The 19667-nt window shown below is 41.3% G+C and overlaps 1 protein-coding gene across 2 annotated transcripts in view; it reads left to right on the top strand.

Annotated features, from left to right (window-relative positions):
- The first annotated feature begins 578 nt into the window (after positions 1–578).
- The window catches only part of fgf13a (fibroblast growth factor 13a), an 88029-nt gene continuing 68940 nt past the window's right edge, over positions 579–19667 (top strand). The window contains exons 1-2 of one of the 2 annotated variants that reach the window (XM_034202848.1): positions 579–1051; positions 1335–1497. In XM_034202848.1, the coding sequence (XP_034058739.1) occupies positions 1449–1497 (49 nt within the window). In that variant the 5' untranslated portion in view covers positions 579–1051; positions 1335–1448. The remainder of the gene's footprint in view (positions 1052–1334; positions 1498–19667) is intronic. The other variant, XM_034202850.1, reaches the window with a different exon arrangement.

The raw sequence follows: 19667 nt of genomic DNA on the forward strand, positions 1-19667 counted from the left end.
AAAACATATTTTGTTTACTTTCACATTTCTTAAATTAATTGTCACTAACATTAAGCTTTGAGGACAGATATTGTAAAACCTGTGCAAATAAATTACACTTATTTTACATGGCAAAACACCACAAGGGATGAATATGAACATCTGTTTTGTAAGTGGGGTGAACCAACCAGCCCAACAAATCAACAAAACTGTTTGCTGCTTTCTATTTCACTATTTGAACCTCTCTTAATATATGAAATATGAAGTCCTGGATGATTTTGAACAAAATGAAACACAATTGCAAGTGTCCCTGTTTTTACCGTCTAATACATCCATAGGCTTATTTTACCTAAAGAAAAATGAAAATGAATTAGCTTCTGTTTTTCTATTTTATACTTATATCATCCTGTCGCTTGTTTCAACACAGTTAATGCATGTCATGATGTCAAAGAAAACCCCAGCGATCATCTGAGAGGTAAATGTGCAAGCTGTATGTGAATGGGATGACGCATAGCTCCGCAAACGCAACTGATTGAGAGCAACATAGAGATGGTGAGCAACATGCAGTGCAGACTCCTGCTTTAATTCTTCACCGCATCGACAACTCCACGAACACACTGACAGCAATTACGAAGGGGGGTCGTTTTCATCTCAGCGGTGCTACTGAAGTAAAATAAAAACAAATGTCCACGGTGTGAACTGGCGCTATAACGTGGGGGGCTCTCACGTTGTGTATCCTGTTGATCCTGGCTGCCGCGCGTTCAGAGGAGCACAGCTCGTCAGTAGGAAAAGCCTCAGACAGGAGAACCTGGTCGCTCCAACTACTGGACAATAATTATCCCTCAGGGGTTGTTCGTCAGTGTTTTGACCTCTATTTTTTCCCTTTTTCAACATTGATTGAAAGACCTGTGGAGGAACGACAACCTGCGATTAATTTATCAGCTTTTTGCGCCTCTCCTTTGTCCCAGTAGAGCAGGTCGTGATTTTTGTATGCAACATAACGGGATTCGCGGTGGGAGCATTTCCTTTCATCAATGTGCATTGATGTAGCAGAAAACGTGGAGGAGATAAGGTAGGTTTACGCGTGGTTGTAAGACACTGCTGCTGAAAGATACACACGGCAGGCTGGTCCTTGGTGTTTATTGAAACCATATGGGCTCTTTGTCGTTTGTGTGTTTATATATCATCAATAGTTTCGACTGATATCCAATTACTATGCATACCCAATAACACCTTGCTTCTTGAGAAGCTCCCACGGTCCATTGTCTCTTGATATGGCCCTGCTTTAACACCAACACGCTGCTGCACTTCTGTTATGACTGGAACGTTTCTGATGAATGTTTATCTCTCCACAGAAACCTTATCTCAGCACCTGGAACCTGTGGTAAGGATTTCATTGAGGACAGTCAGCAATTAAAGGGATTTCGATTCCTGTCTAAATCGGGAATTACACATCCAAACTGGGATCTATGAGCGGAAAAGTGGCGAAGCCTAAAGAAGACAAGGATGCCTCCAAGGGTAAGACGTGAGCCTTGCCTTGCAATGACTGCTTTGCCCCCTTAATCACAGGTTTTAACGCGACCGTGCACCCAATGGTGCCCAACACGGTGCTCCAACCACCTTTTGAGGTTAGACTAAAAACAAAAGCAGCCACTGGATGGGGAGTCTGCCATCCCCAGCTCCCTGCCTGTGGATGTTGCTGTTTGAGCAGTCGCTACCGTAGGCCTACACGCTGCACGGTGTGTCTCTGAGATCACATGCTTTCTTTGCATTGACTTGGTGATCTTCGTAAACAGAGGCAATTAGGCAGAGCGAAGATCCAATATGTTGCAGACCGGCAGTCTACACAGGGTCACATATTGAGATTATAATGATGTTTACATTACGAGTAAACATTATTACGCTGATATGATGACAGTGATGTCTCATTGTGTCACTGGCATCCTGTTGAGATGTCCCTTTGTGTGGCTCGCTCGCACCTTTATCCGCATACTGACTCGCACATTCTCGTCACATCTGCACGATCATGACGCGCGGAGCCTTTTTTGGTCTCGTAGCCTTAGTTTATGACCCATGGCGTTAAATATCAGCCCCTTCCCCTCTCAGAAAAAAAAGGATGTAAACTGCTTCGCCATTGCCATGGACACGGAGCGGAGACCGGGTTGCCAGAGAAACCTGGCGGGGACTATTCACTGTAACCACTCCATCTACACCCGGGTGTGCACGACACTTTACGCACCGACACACACATCACTGCTCCTTTGTCTTGATGATCGGCTCTCTATTAATACATTAGAGAAATAGACAAATGAATGGTTGTTAACAATGACGTAGTTTTATTGCGTCAGTAAATCTATTTGCAACAATCACATACTGTATTTTTAGCCTGTATTGTTATCATTTTCTATAAATATATGTCTGTGGTCAATTATAAACACAGTGTTCCTGGGTGTGTTATCACAACTTACACTACACCTTGGCAGCTTGCCCATTGCAGCCTTCCTATTTATTTTCAGTATAGCAGTTTAATTGGATCTCCTTGTTGTCAGGTCCTGGCTCAGTTTAAGGTGCTCACAACAAATCAATAAACCTAATTGGCTTATTTTTGCGGCACTGATACAAATGATGACGTAGGCCTGTTGTTACTATACATGTTACATATACATGGTTACACTATAGTAACCTACTCTAAATATAGCATGTATGCAGAAACTATTATTTAGTTGTTGATTTATTTACTTACAGCCCAAGCTTAGAAGTTAATTTGTTATGGATGATTAACTATTAAGACACAATTTGTTATACTTTGTATCGGCTATAATACTGCACTTACTTCATAGTCAGTAGGAATATGAATGATCCACCAATCTGACACAAAACGATATCAATTTACATGTAACACAACAAATAACAACCGTATATGATGTTTATCATTTGTGTTAATGATGCATTGACTGTACTTTTACAAGATTCCCTCCCTTAGACCTTTGAATGTTAAATGTGAACGCTTTTTAGGCTCATCTATCCCGATCACTTAAAAAAAACGTTATTAGAATTACTTGGGTGCAGAGCGAACTAAATCTGGTACGGAGCATCCCTTTTATTTACTGTATAAAGGATTCATGTTTTTAGGGCCGTGTTCAAACAAATGTATATACAACTAACTTGTAAAGCTATAGAAGCATGTCATGCTGACAATACAGTGGGCCAAATATGCTCAAAAGAATTGATTTCAAGATTAACCTCCACATCAACTTTGCCTCTCATCTCCCACTGGAAATCAATGGCATAAGTGAAAGGCTGACTCATTCAAGCCCTAGGGCAGCAACATTTCTAAAACTCTCCACGAGAGACGAGTTAAAAAATAAATAAATACATTTCTCACCTTTACCACGAAAGCTCAGCAAAGCAGGCTCTAGTTTTATAGATGCACAGCAGAAAGCCAAACGCTGGGGTGGCTCTGATGCCTTCCAAACAAAACTAAACTGCAGTTCATTATCTGCATCAGTGAGAGGGTCACATTGGTGCCAGCTGTCCTCCATCAGAGACTCCAATGGCACGAAAGCGGGGAATTGTACAGAGGAGGGGGGGGGATCAGTAGTAACCCTGCCGCTGGCAACCCCCTGTCCCACAAATTATTTTATGGAAACAGCCCATTAAAGCCGGAACCACCTGCATCTCTGCAGCTTTTTTTCTGCATGCCGACAGAAGCTTCTGCCTGCCCTGCTTATCCAGAACTAAAGAGACACCCCACATTTCCCCTCATCTGCCCTCTTCTTTTTGGGGTCTCGATCCAGTGTGTCTCATCTATCCTTCCTTATTTACCAGGGTGATTAACAATACATTATTGTATGTAATCCTTATTACATTAACACTCTGTCTGCAATTTTATGAGGCTTTCAGTTACCCCATTTCAACCTTTCTGAACCTTTAGTAAAGCCAAATAAAACTGATAACTGATCCAACATAATCCATAACAGCAGATCTAGGAAATTGAATGATGGTTCTTTGAGCAAAACATGTATTGCTTGTTAAGATTAGGAGTTAGGATGGATGGTTAAGAAATATCTTCCAGTATGAATTGTATTAAATTATTATAGTTACAGGACGGGGGTCCCAGTTATCACCACAAACTGACGTGCCATTAAAATTGCGTAACTCAGGACTTCAGTTCAGTTCAGTTTTGTCACTGTGTAATCTTTTCTTCAATCCCCTCTAGCTCTGTCATAAAGGCCATAGTTCATGGTGAAGCAGCACATGTGAAAACAGAAAGTATGCAGAGAGAGACATGTTGGGTAGAGGGAGGTAGTGTGTAGCAGAGCTTCAGGATCACCACCGCTGAATCACGTTGTGTTAGTTTCCCCCCGTCCATGTGAAGCTAAGCTGTGCAGACAAAGTGATGTGTCGAATCATGACGTACACATTCTCACAGCTTTACAACTCTCCAGAGCATGAAATACCAACTCTTTGGAGGAGATGCGTTGATGCTACATTGCATCTGTAACATCCCGTCATGTCTGCTAAATTATTCATGTCATGTTAATCAGGTTCATGTTATTGTTTCACATTTAGTTCATAGCCCAGGTTAGATTTATGTTTAGTCAAGTCTTTTTGTTCACCTGTCTAGTCCTGTCATTGCACTTCCTGTTTTATTTTGTACTTACCTCTTGTCTCTCATTTCAGGCCCCCTTACTTCCTCCCTTTGTGTGTTTTCCCGCCATCGTCAGCGTCTGCCCCGCCCCTGATTGTTTCCACCTGTTCCCCCTTACCTCATGTATAAATAGTCCTGTCTCCCTTTCTCCTGTGACAGTTCGTCTTGCGCCTTGTGCCATTAAGAGAGCCAGCTTGTCACGCCAAGAGATTTTGTACTTTGTGATCATAGTCAAGTTTATTTAGTTTGTAGTTTGCTTTGCTACGTTTTGCCTCTCAGGAGTGATTTTTGTTTGAACTTTATACTTATCCAAAGTAAAGACCTTTTGAACAACAAACTTTCTTTTGAGTCGTGCGTTTGAGTCCAAGTGTCTGTCAAGGTTCTTAACAGTATCGATTATGCAGACATTTCCACTCTAACTGTCTGGCCATATGACATTAATACAATTCAACCTCACAGCCTAATAGACACCATGAAATGTTCATGATCTGTTTTCAGAACGCCAACTTGTATAGTTTTATGATCACGTCTCATGAATGCATTTCTTGCAGATAGTTCATAAATGCCACGTTCATGTGGGCAAAGAACTTTGACTGCACTCCTGTCACTCTGCTCACACTTCATTGCAGTGCAGTGCAGTGCATTGATGGACTACTCCACTCCTGGGTGTGAGTGTCAGCCACTGGATTCATGTCCGCTTCAAATTGCAGATCCCAGCCGAGCAGAAGGCATAAGTCTTCCATATTTGCAGGCAGATTCAGCGCAGGGCCCGCCACAGAACTTAATCAATAGAGGCCCAGAGAGGAGTTCAGAGCTGCTTCGTTAATCACAATGCAGGCAGCCGAGCCCTCCATAACACTGACACCTCCTACAACATCATCAGGAGAACCACGCGCCTTCTACAGCGGCGATAACATTCTGTGATCAAAATCTTGGATCTCAGAGAAGCTCCTTTCAATAACATGTGGTCAAGGGAGGATTTGGCCGTTTTATTGTGACATCATTGTATATGTACTGTTCGCTTTAATCGTCACCTCCAATATAATGTTTGAATTATTCTGCAGTAGTTGAAATGTACAATTAGATTGCTTGTTATTGCATAGTTAGCCTCTGTTTTAGCTGTGACAAGCAGTCATACAGTACAGTGTGCATAGATTGACAAGTCCCAGTGATACACACTATGGTGTCTGGTGCACTCACATGGGTGTGTGTGTGCTCAACGAAGTGCAGGAGATTTTCATGTGGGGGGGTCCTCAAATTTAATCCCAGGGTTTGGAAAATGACTTAAAAAACCCAGCAAGCTCACAGGATTTCCTGCTTTTTGACAAGGTCAGCAAAAAAAGTGTTCGCTCTAAGATACTATGACAACGTTCAATCCAAACAGTGAACCTTTTGGACTGCCACTTGTAACAAAGACCATCATACCAAAGTATATAACGATGCAAACATTTAAAAGTTTACTTGTAGACTTGACTAAGTCATATCCTTTAAGTACAAAAACACCAATTCATTAAGCAAAATAATGCAATTCAGATTTTTTTTTAAGTTAAAGTTATCATTAAGTATTTATTTGAAAGTAACTTCTATAATCCCGCAACATATTCTACTAAAACAAAACATGTTGTTGCATGTACACAGCAGGGTCTGTGAGGACATGTTGTTCTAAAGTATATGTGCTGTCAGGATAGTGGAGTTGTTGCCTGTCAGAAGCTTTCCTGGTAGTGACGCAGATCCGGCCACACTGCCTGGAGGAACCTGATTCGCGTCACATCAGAGATCTGCCACTCTCAATCGCTGACTTTCACACTGATCGCTGTTTGGGAATGTTCAGAGTCCTTCTCTAAAATTCCTCCGTTTTCTGAGTGACACGGGCGCCCTGTGACTGGTGCATTGGCTTCTGGTTCAGTTTTATTCTCTTGGATTTGGTTCAACATTTTTTAAGTGTGTCAACCACATCATAGGAGTTAATAGTGTCCAGTTTTAGATCAATGAGCAGTGAAAGATATCTACTCACATGCAAAGGCAAAGCACATTTTTTATCCTATTAATTTCTATGACTTTGACATGGAATCAAGCTCTGTTTACGTCATCACTGCCAGTGTTCTGCCCTTAAAATCTCTAAATACCTGAGTCTGCTGCATTAGTCAGCTTTCTGCTTGTAATCCACAGAGCCGCATGTCTTTTGAGGTGAATGGCTTTATGATCCCTCCCCTCGATGCCTACTGGGAAATCACATGTCAGCCTCTGCTTTAATTTGCCCTGCCACAGAACCAGTAGAAACATGTCACGGATTCCCTGAACAGCGTGTTCCCCTCCTCAGTGTAGTCACATTATTCTTTTTTATTCTCATCATTTCTTGCGGCGCTAATACTTATTTTGGTAGACATTAAGTTGCTCATGTCATCTGGCTTCCTCTCTAAATATTTTCACTCAGAGGAACTGAAGGGTTTTAATCCTCGTTTACAAAATGGCCATGAATGTTAAAACATCTGTCTCTCCGCTCAATCTCACTGCTCTTTTGCAAACACGAGAATACACGAACACAGCAGCAGACGTGGTCATGTGTTAGTGTAATCTCACAAACTGGCCTAAAAATGTGTTTGCAAGTGTGTCGTTGTGACACTGTAGCTGTGACAACAATAAAGCCATTCAAACATTGAGGCACAAAACATCATTTTTTAAATAATTGCGTGCAACATGTTTTCTTTTTAATTTCTTTCATTAATAATACATTTTAGAGATAATTTATTATGTGCGATGAAGGGAATGTTTTCGCAGCCAAACACTGAGTTGGCACTTACAAATATTTGTTCTCAATAGCCTCGGTTTAGATTTTGAGTACTTTTGGCCCATTTGGCTCATGATATTAATTACATTTCTACACTTAAATTCTGTCATCAAAATAATGGTGCAGCTCAGCAAAAGGTGTGGCATTAGCATCCTACCTGTGGATTTAAGATTACTACCATTTTAGTTTCAGAAATGCACTCTCTGCAACAGTAGTTAATCCCATCCAAAAATAATCCCTTCCCTTGTCATCGTGGTTATGTGGTTCACCCTGCCCCGGTACCACAGGGCCAGGGCACTGAAATATTTCAGAGTGGGATGAATGTTTTTTTCATGGCATATTCAAAACTATGTCAGGAAGGCTTTACACTGGCCTCAGCCACAGTATATGGGACCTACTAACCCTTTCCTATATATGTTAATACCTAGAAGCCAAACTGAGGACAGCAATCTGGACGAGGAAGCAGTCGCCATGACCCTTTTTTCCAAAGATGGCATCTACAGAAAATAGCCCTTAAGTGTATCTGCTAAGCTTTCCAAGTTGCTCTGAGTAGAGCACACTGGACGTTTTTCTAGTTTCCTTTCTCACACTCATCACATGAAAGAGATGACAAATTGCAAAGTGAATCAATTCGTACCCTTTACCTTTGCCAGGCGTGAGACAATCCAACTCTGAGTGCTAATGGGCTCACCACATGTCAAACACGTTTAGCCCATCAGAGATACAGAGAAGATCTCATCTGTTCAACTGAGCATGTGACAGCACTGACACATTTGTCTGTAAGAATTCACACCACCCTGAGCTCACTTTCATATTGTGCACATTATTTGCCACATGCATTTCTAATGGAGCTGAATACCACACGAGTCTTCTTTGTTTATCTCCAAAGAGAATAAGGCACCACTAAAAGTCCTTCAAGAGAATGTCAACACGTTCGCTTCAGACTAGAATACTATTGTTTGCTTAACATATACAAACATTGAAGTAAAACCAAACGTAAGAGCTGTTGTAGATTGTAAAGGACACAAAGAGGTCAGAGCAGCAAATATAATGTCCTGAGGTCACTGTACTTGCCATCACTTGTTGTCGTCATCAAAAACGAACTGCACATAGCCTGGTGAGACTGAAGCACCAAAGTGTGGAGGAAAAGATTAAGAAAAGGGTTTTTTGTTCAGACCGGCACTGATGAAACAGTCAAAGTCAAGGTCTCTGAATCATGTAGTGTACAAAGGTTTTAGGGCCTGCTGGATTCTATACTTTAAATCAACCTCAGGATTAGTAGTTGCTCTGGACATGGACTAATTAAAGTGGATGAAAATTATAATGGGGATTAAAGCGATGTAAGAAAGGGAGGCGATAAGGCTGGACCAATGGTAATCAACAGGAGCCACAGGCTGGAACAGAGCCGGGCTGAGAGACAGCATCTAAGGCCTCTGTAGTATGAGGGCAAATGATTGCCTCTGGTTTGAGCAGAATACAGATCGGTGATTGGCAGGTTCTTAACTTTGAGCAAGGCCGGTGGCTCAGTAGCAACCAGGAAGTCATCAGTACAGCAAACCACCATCTCCCCTGCACACACACAGAGAATAGTTAACAGGATTGCCCATTTCTTGCTCTTCCTAAATCCTGCTGCTCATTTCACAAACAGGTTCCTAACAGGGCCTAACATCAGCTTGCATCAGTCTCACCTCGGCAGGTCCCACTGCAAAAAAACGTCAATTTGGAAAGCAAAGAGGAAGGCCTGACCTGACCTATTAAAAATAGTTTTCAAAGGGCTAACAATAGCTTCGTGAAAACTGATTTGCTATTTGTTGTAACTTATGGATGCCATGTCAAAAACTCCTAACTGTGCTTCTTAGAAACCCTGGAAACTCTTCCTAAACGCTCAGACTATATGTCAGTAAGGTGTGAGGCACCGGGAACAAAAAAGCAGCCAGCAGTTACAGCTAATGATGCCCACACTGACAGTGAGGAGTGAGCGGAGCAACCTCGGGTTTAAAGATATAATTGTTCTGCATTTATTTTAACGACATAATGCCAGTGCACTGTGTCGTTAGGCTGCTGTTGGCTTAGAACTGCATTTACATTTCTGTATATTCTTTGTGTTGCAGATAATACTTTAAGAAAAGCTGTGATGCAAGCCATGTTTCTATAAACCAAAGCTAATCATTCTATGGAATGGCTTGGACTCATTATCTGCACTACTGGACACATTCATTTTGGCGTTTGTAGGCATACACCGTTATATAAGAAATCAAGTTGTGTGTGAATGGAAATGTTGACTTAACATATGTGTTTTTCTAGTGATGTAGTATTTAAATAAATACCACAATCTTTTTTCAACCTCCACCAAATGGTTGTTGTGGCCAAAACTCAATTTTATTAACATGCCAAATTTGCCTGAATCTCCAAAAATAAAACACTTTCAAAATTAGCTAAAGCCCAAACAGTTGCATATATACATATTGCTGTGCTACCTGCTGGTGAGTTGAGTGGATGATAATTTGTAGTTGTCGTATTGCAGGAGTCGTAAGCATTGAGTAAGCAATTTAAGTCGTGGCTCATTAATTAAGGTCTTGACTCACCTCTACCTTCTCCAAGCGGCGTGCACTCTGGAGGTTAATACTATTGACCATATTGATCTATGGGTCACTCACTCAAAATAGCTTTTTCATTAGAATGAAGGTACGGTCACAGTCTCTAGAGTGAAGGCTGAGGATACAGGAAATAAGAGCTTCCAGGTGTCTTGACTAAAGGGTAGGACGGGTCAACATAAACTAAGCATAGGTGCAGAATAGATCCATAAAGAAGATGGACATACAACAGCTTAAAGACTGTTATGAATATTGCATAGATTAATAAATAGCTGCAACTACTTTAAAGTCATATATACATAGTGTATAGATTCAGATCGTTAGACCAGGTTTAATCTCTGGAATGACCTAGGCACTTAGTATCAGCTTCTCTTGAGTTGGAATATGAAAGATGATATATAGCAGAAAGCTATTAGTCCCATTCCTCAGAGAAAGCTTATTCATTCAGCATTGATGAGGACAGAGGATGGATGTAAGGTTAATACATTCAGAGAGATATATTCAACATGAAGAAGATAAAATAAATTCATTTAATAAGGCACATGGCTGAAATGACAGTATGTGAAGTAGTAAATGTCAAAAGAAATGTGGGTGTGGCCTTTAAACGTGTGTGATTCATTTTTGTCAAATTTGAGTGTATGACACTGATGATGGGAGGGTTACATTTGAGGAGCCTTCTGTTTGGAGGATGTGAGAAAGAATGGGGAATAAAGACATTGTTAAGATGAGTGCTAAATATAGCAGCGATCCTCTACTGGTCCCTGAAGCCAATTTTACACGGTCTGGAGCAGTGAACATCATGGCTGCGCCTGCCTCCTTCCCATCAGGGAGACATCATTTACATAATGAGACGCTGCCACGGCAACAAAGCCCCAGTAAGCATGGGAGTCGTCAGTCATGGGGGTGGATACCAAGGTGCCTTCAGAACATGCGCTCTATATGTGCTGGAGGCTGCAGCTCTGTGAATGCCGTCACATGTGTACACACAAAGAAATATTCATCGACCCAGGGAGAGAGAGTCCGTACGGAGTGTCGTATTTGATTGGAAAATAAAGGATGGGAAGGCACCTGTAAATGGATGGTCCCTCTGGGGTGGTGATGCTGGAAGGGTTGGAGGTGTGTTTATGGGCACTGTGATCATGTGCTATAACAGAGTTACCTGTGGTTTAGTGTTACAAGCATTTTGGTCAGTCTAAGGTACCTTATAAGTACGAGTGTTTGATAACATTCAGCCCGAGTGTTTGAGTTGCATTTCTGTATTTCATTCTGTTAGTCTTAAAGATATCAATTTATCCTTGTCTGCCACAAAATATATTTTCCTAACCTCCAAAGGATCCTCTCTAGCAGGGTCAACACTCTGGCAGAAGCATTGACTATGTCTCTGATTTGTCTATACTAAGACTTGAATTATGCCTCGGCAAAGAAATCAAATCTTAACACCTGTGTGTCGCAGTCGCACTCTGATATGGTTGCTCTAAATCCTGTCAGGAGAAGGACAAGATGAAACATGTTAACATTGTACAAATATTGTAGAATTATAAATGTTTACAGTAATGTTAATTTCTGCAAGAAAACTGTGGGGAGAACTGCTTCACCCTTTAACAAAGAGAGAGCAGTAAACACCTTGAATGAGCTCTACTATTCCTTAGCATAAACAATCATTTCCACACAGCTCTGATACAAACTATAGAATACAAAAAACAGTCTCTCAGATTCACAGATTTACTAACTGAAGTTCCAATAGATCAAATGGTGATGTAGTCCAACACAAACGGAACTTGACCTCGCATTCAGTCGACCTTTAGCTGGACTGCATTGTGATTTCACTTTCCAACCCGACAAACTTTTTTTTTGTCAGATGTCATCGGAGATACTCTGTGGTGAATGATCACATCATTTTCAGAGTAATTAGAGGAGACAAGCCTCTGCCTACACTGCAGTACACAGAGAGAGAGAGAGAGAGATGGCTAGTGAGGCAAAGGGACAGAGAGAGGGAGTGTGAGAAAGAGTGAGAGAAAGAGATCTAACAGTAATCCTTGCCATAAAGAAGATGAACAGTGCTGATTAAAAGGTTATATGCAATAACGACAAAACGCTGCAACTTTGCTTAAAGGTTACAGCGGAACATTTAAATAGCCTGCCTGGCTGTTGTTCCTTGTCTAATACCCCCTTCATTAACCGTAGCAGTTCATTCTAATTTCAGGTTGATTATGTTGTTCTCTGCAGAAAGTAGTGTTTGTCCTTAGAAAAAGAGCAGAGCTGCTTCATATAGCCAAATGTTTGATTTCTGACAATTATGCCATATCCCTGGGTTTCATTTCTCAAGTGGTCTTTTGGCAACGGAACATCCCTTAAACTTTTTTTTTCTCTAATCGTTATTCAACTATTTATGCCATGAATACCTTTGTGTCAGAGCAACCTTTAAAACAGGTCCCACAGCAGAGGAAATGCTGCAGTACATTACCTTCGCTGTAAGACGTGTTTCCAACCAGAAGAGTTTGAGCTGGCTTTTTTCTTGCTTGTTGTATAATGTCTTTTGGCCTATCCGGTGTTCATAATGTCTTTTGGCCTATCCGGTGTTCATGTGTTTTGACTTAGAGTATTCCAAGGATCTTGCATGGCTATCTTTGTATTTGGCTGTACCCTGTAGATGAAAATGGAAGGCATCTGGTGTTTGTTTATCGCCCAGATTATCTCTCGTGTTTGCATTGTGTATTGCACTGTGCTTGTCTGGATCTATTTACTGTCTGTCTATTTTACGGTCTGTTTAATGCTAAGTGTATGAAACAAAAGACACAATTTGCCCCTTAATCAATTAGTTGATTGACAAAATAAATCGATGATTTCAATCTGTCATTTTAGTCTAAAAATAATATGGTGTAATCTTACCCACATCTCATGCACTTGAAACCTCAACACATTCACACTGGAGCATGAATAATATATGAAATGTGAACATCTGTAGACCCTCACATGCACTCACATTATTTTCATGTAATCACAGTACATGCCTTCATGCTCATGTCACCATTAAAAACACACATACATCCTTCTAAAAAAAGCTAGACGTTTGATATTTAGAGTTTAGAAACCCTCTATTGAACATCGTTGCTTCATGAACACGTTTTATGGCTTAACTTTAGGCATTGTGTGGACTATTCAGTCAGTTAGAAAACTGTATTTGGACCCAGTGGCAATATTTGGTAGGATTACCAGAATGTGTTGTTAACACTGTGTGGAGGCAGTCCTCACACTTGCTCTAAAATCAGTCATCACACCGTTTAAAAAAGCTCTTGTTTGGCTCCTTAGCTGTGAGACTGACATAGGAAAGTGAAGAACAATAACACATCATATTATTCTCTGACGGATCAATACTTCCTTCACTTGGTATTTTCCTTGAACCCCTGGCAGTTTCAACTTTTCCATTAAAAGCTTCCGGTGCCAAATGTATCCTTCACCCATCCCCCGACAATCATTTTTTGGTGCAGATGATAACTTATGTTCATAGGAGGATTTGGAGCAGCAAGCAATTCTGGAGTGTCAGGAAGTGTAAAAGTTCCTTAATGCCTACAACATGCTACTCTATACTGTAAATGCACAGGCTCCCGCTCCCGTGTTGTGAGATTTGCATAGTTTGTGTGTGGGTGGCTGTTCAGCACTTTATGCTGTAAAGCTCTGAGGGACAGATGGCTGCTCAGTCTCATTGGGAGCTGCTCTACCGGTCCCTTGTCTTTGGCTCTTGGTCTCTATCCTGTCTTGGCCGCAACATCACAGAAATAGCCACCGACCCATACAATACACACACACACACACACACACACACACACACACACACACACACACACACACACACACACACACACACACACACACACACACACACACACACACACACACACACACACACACACACACACACACACACACACACACACACACACACACACACACACACACACACACACACACACACACACACACACACACACACACACACACACACACACACACACACACACACACACACACACACACACACACACACACACACACACACACATTTGGGAGTGTCTTAGTTCAGCTGAAAATGACCTCATGGCGGCACCACTTTACTTTACAAGCATATGCAAGCCTATGGACTTTACCTAACGATTAGTCTTAAGCGTCCACATTAGAGTTGTTCTTCATTTCTACGTATATAGAGCTTTCTGCCATTTCATGATCTAAGATGATCAATTCAAGTAAATGTGCCCCATAAAAAGTAGAATTGCTTTTTGTAGTTCATGTTTGCAATGTACCCATGTATGTACAAACTACCACCACCAATTAAAGATAATTAGTTTACAATGAAAATGAGACATAAGTGTAGCAGACGCTGAGGGTTTTAAAGTACCTTCAGTGCCTTCATAAGCTGTGTCTTATTAAACCTCTACTGCTGCCTTCACCTGCTGAGTAAGGTGATAAGTGGGCAAAGCTAGCGGGATAAAATGCAATAACTTCCATTTGTTGTTAGATTCAGATTACTGTATCAACCATTAGATTTTAATAACATGGACATATCTATATGGCACTAGCTTCAAAAGAAAACACACACGAAACACACCTCATATTTGCCTCAAAAATAATAATTGGTATTATAATGCAGCATCATTACTTACTGCGTATCTTCTGCTCTGAGTTTGCTGTACACAGACAAACGTAACCCAGAGAAGAAAGCGTTAGAATGCAGTTCCAGTCCCTGATTGTGTAATTAGCCACTACTTTAATAATGAGGCACTAATTACCAAGAAATCACGTGTGCGAATTGAATGAACGATGCAGTGTGGATTTGGTCGGCGTACTTTTGGCCTAAGTGATCTACAATTGACAAAGAGAGAGTGGAGTGAGGTGAAATGGTTAATATATCCCCAGCTCATGGTAGATTTGATGACAGCTGCTCCATCTCTGCTCATCCGGCTCTGAATAAAATAAATTGAAAACTCTGGCATCTATTTATATATATGCATGTTTGTGCAGGTGTGTCAAGTAGAGGAAGTGTTTTTATTCAATCATCTTCGTGTTTGCTCTCCTTTGTAGAAGATTTTGAGACGGATAAGAAGCTGCGAGTGTACAGGAAGCACGGCACTTCTCTCTCTTTGCTCCTAACAGTCTGAGCATGAACACATACGAAAAAGAACAGGCTATAACACACCAACAAATACACACACACACACACACACACAACACACACACACACACACACACACACACACACCACACACACACACACACACACACACACACATACACACACACACACACGTACACACACACATACACACTACACACACACAATACACACACACACCACACACACACACACACACACACACACACACACACACAAACACACACACACACACACACATACACACACACACACGTACACACACACACATACCACACACACACACCACACACACACACACACACACACACACACACACACACACACACACACACACACACACACACACACACACACACACACACACACATTTTTGGGTTTTAACTGCAGGTGCATACATGTTCTCAGTCCCTCAGATTTACAATGTTAAGCAAATCTTTGCTCGCAGAACTAAATTACACACGTGATGACTGTGTAATCTGATTACATGTCAGTAAAGTAGAACAACATATTATAGAAGCTCATTATTAAAATACAAACAGTTGCATCACTTGTTGGTTTGTTGACACCATGTCCAGGTGAAACCCATACATACAGTAAGGGCTTCAGTAAACCTCCCCTTTAAGTGTGAAATCCAAATGTAGCCCAGACATAATTACAGTGCTGCTGATATTATGCTTCTCGCCCGGTTTTTCAAACTATTTTGAGCTTGAACTAATTAAGTTTTTTGTCTTTGCAAAGTGATCTCCGCTTGCTTACTAATGAGTAGTTGTGTCACGGCACCCTGCCTGCTGATTGAAGGAATGATGAAAGCAGAGAAATGGAAGGTAAATGACCCGATGTTGGAATATCTTCTAACAGGCTGTGCTGATTCTGTTGTACACGTCACTGATTTGTGCCAGTTTGGGATTATTAACAGGCAGTTGTGTACTCTGATGGCTCCTGTGGAGGTATTTCACAACGCATGTTTCCTTCATTTGAGACACACTGGAGATTAAGGATACATTGAGTTGTTCTGTTACACATGGGAAAACTGTTCATTAGATTTATACAATTAAAAGTAAGGATTCAAATACACATGCCCCATAATCCTGAGAAGAGCTTTGACATCAACTATGTCCTGTTTAGTCATGATTATGCATTCGCATGGCTGCAATTTCCCAGTGTAAAAATGATGAAAACATTATGAAATATTAATGAAACCCCTTATTACACTCACTTTCTTTTATTTCTTTGCATTTCTTGAGTTCTTGCTTGTTCTAAATAGATAGAGATGGTAAAAAGGACATTTGTGGAAATAAATAAAATATTCTGTTAATAGATACATTATCTCTGCTGAGCATGTGTCCAGTTTGAATATTACAGCAGTGAGAAGTGAAATCCTGGCTTTTATTTTTGAAGGATCAGTATTTGACTTCCTACCTCACAGTGTGTAAAAGCAAACCCTCGGAGGCAGGGTTGTGTGAACTGGTATAAACCCTAATGGCTTTCCCATCTGCTGTGTCTGGGTAGGTTTGGGTTATTGACGGCCCAATGCTACTTCATGTCATTTAATACACAACACGGAGGGAGAGGAAGAACAGTCATGTAATAATAGATTAGCCCGAGGACATTATTGAAACAAGGTGTGAGTGTGTGCATGTCTCATTCAATGCATGATCATATCATATGTAAAGACTGTGCGTGTCTGAGTATGCACTGTATGCATATGTGTTGACGAGTATATAAATGAACATTTGCATGCAGATGCATTTATGTGTTGTAGCATGAATATAGCATGGATGAAGTCACAGCGTGTGGTAACACGCATAACAAATCTACACACGCTCATTCTCATTCAAGGCACAGCATCAGCTTTCAAATGAGTACACATTAATAGTTACTCCCATCCAAACAACACACCAGGATTTAAAACAATCATTATTTAAGTAATTTCTGAGATTCCCTATTGCAACATCAGTGCATAATATATTTCACATTTGAATGTGGAAGGGAGGAGTTCTTGGACACTCAAAGTAACTTTTTAAGACTGGAATATATGTAAAGATAATAAAGCTAAAGCCAAAGCATTTTCAAGGTAAAATGCAGAAATATGAACTTCCAAGCACACACTCATTGAACACAGCTGCTGATCATCCTCCTTTGTGCCTGTCATGACTGCTATTAATGTACAGTATGTGTCCATTAGGGTTGGCATGGCAGAGGCCCAGCATGCGGTCTTGCAAGGTTACTTCAAGTGACTGCTCTGGCCTGAGGGTTTCATTCTGCCTCACTCCTGCTCTCTCTCAGCTTCTCTCCGTCTCTCACACTTTGAATCGTGCTGAACTGTAGGATGCTGTCTGAGCCAGCAGCAGTCTGAATGCTGATGAATGTCTGCACAGCTAACCTGCGACTGATCTCACTGTCTGACTTCCTTCTAATTCAACCCTGGTGTATCCAGCCAAGTAAAAGAAAGAAAAAGAAATACATCCATATGTGTCACACACATCTACAAATCACTGATGAGCTGTGCTGAACTACAGCAAGAGCAGTTATGGCAAATTAAATCGGCATTTATGTGCTGATTTTGTCAAATGATCGTCCATTGACTGAGAAATAATTATAACTTGTTATATAACGTGTTACCCTTTCTGTAGATAAATGCTGCAAGTGCTTTAGTAACAAGCTCACTACAGAAAACATTTCTCTAGACTTTTTGTCATCACCTCTTTGTTTGTGCTCACACCACTTGCTTCTTTTACATCACCTCAAATGACTTTAAGCAGCACATTAGTAATTTCTTTTTTGAAAGGGTTTGTATATTTGTATGTCTACTTCTCTTCCATCACCTCCACTGAGAACAAAATGTCGCTTGACTCCTTCTTTTCCTCCCTCAGTGACCCTTAGATGTTATGTTGTCAAATGTTATGTTGCCCTGCTGGCCAACAAGCTTGTAATATCCAAGGCCAGGAGTTTAACAGTGGCCGTCTGGGCTCTCTGCATCGGGGTCTGGATGTGTGAGAGCAGAGTGAGCAGTAATAAAAACAAAGGATTGAAGTTAACATTGAAGTGCAGTAACATTTGAACATCAAACAATGCAGGAATAGAAAAACTAAGAAAGCATAATTTCAATACTATAACAACTCTGAGTTATGCCTCCTTCTTCACATGCACCTCATCACCTCACTTCTGTAGTACCCCATCTAACCCCTCTATTGCCTTCTGGGATTGTCTCCTCTTCAAGCTCCACTGACTTGTCCTCATGCTTAGCACTCCTCTTGATCCGCACACATCCATCAGGTAGTCACCTGCTTCTCTGTGATATCACTCAACATGATGAAACAGGAGGCGTTTCTCTAATCATGAGTGTGTCTGTGTAGATTTTTGCATCTGCACGTTCAACACAATGCCTGTTAACATGCAATCGGTGCATGGTTGAGCAGCAGTGAGAGTAGCAACACAAGGGTGTCGATCCCAGGGTGCACTGGGAGTGCTTCAGGAAATGTAAGCAGCTTAAGCAGTTCATGATGTTGTCATCTCTTCTCAGCTGAGCTCCCAAAATAACAGGCCCTCTGGGTACAGAGTGGCAGCGCTGAGCAGGGGAAAGTCAACAGACAGACCCAGAACATCCCGGCCCAGATTAGACCAGATCTGACTAGCCCAGTTCCTCAGTCCACTTTAATTCAACCTGCTCAATTTAACCTTGAAAGGCAGAATATATTCCAGCAGTCTGGGCCTTTACATGGTGCGACAATTCTCATCATCTGTACCCAGAAACCTGCAATGCTCAGTCTATTTTATAAAAGCCTGAATGCAGCAGGCAGTTATAAAGCACTGCCGTAGCGGGCTCACGTGATGAGCAGTCATCTTTAATGTGCATGCTCTCTGCCTGAGCCTAGTGTGGCTGGTGAGGTGGTCGTGGGGTTGGTGGCAGGGGAGGCAGGATTACCGTGTCTCACTCTCTCACACACAAAAACCATTTGAATAGGCCCCATTAAGTAGCTAAGTGTGTCGGAGAAGGACTTTACACTTCCACTGAGACAGCAGAGAAACAGAGAAGTGTTTAAGTCTCCTTGCTGCCCCCTTTCTCACATCTAGGTCAGAATGTAGGCTATAGGACATGTAGCCTATGTACCGTATATTCTGAGCATAGTAACACCAAGCATGTAAATGGGGGAATCGCCATGAAGCGGCCCATTCTCTATGTCTCCAGCATGTGTGATGTAGCACACATAGTGTTTGATGTCATGTTACGCAGTGGACGGATATGACTATAAATTGTGCGTTATTTGAAGCATCTTTGTCGCCTCTGATGCAGCACTGTAGGAGTATGTGGATGAGCTCATTCTCACCTGTAAAATGTTCTCTGAATTATTCACGAGTGAGAGCTATACTGGATGAAGCTGACAATAAGCTATTTCTGGAAAGTCACATTTGAATATTATATAAAAAAGAAAACCCTCTAGATTATATTGCCATATTTTGCTTGTCTTAAGCAGGATGCCAATA

This window comes from Gymnodraco acuticeps, unplaced genomic scaffold, assembly GCF_902827175.1.
Source record: "Gymnodraco acuticeps unplaced genomic scaffold, fGymAcu1.1, whole genome shotgun sequence".
NCBI classification, from domain to species: Eukaryota; Metazoa; Chordata; class Actinopteri; order Perciformes; family Bathydraconidae; genus Gymnodraco; species Gymnodraco acuticeps.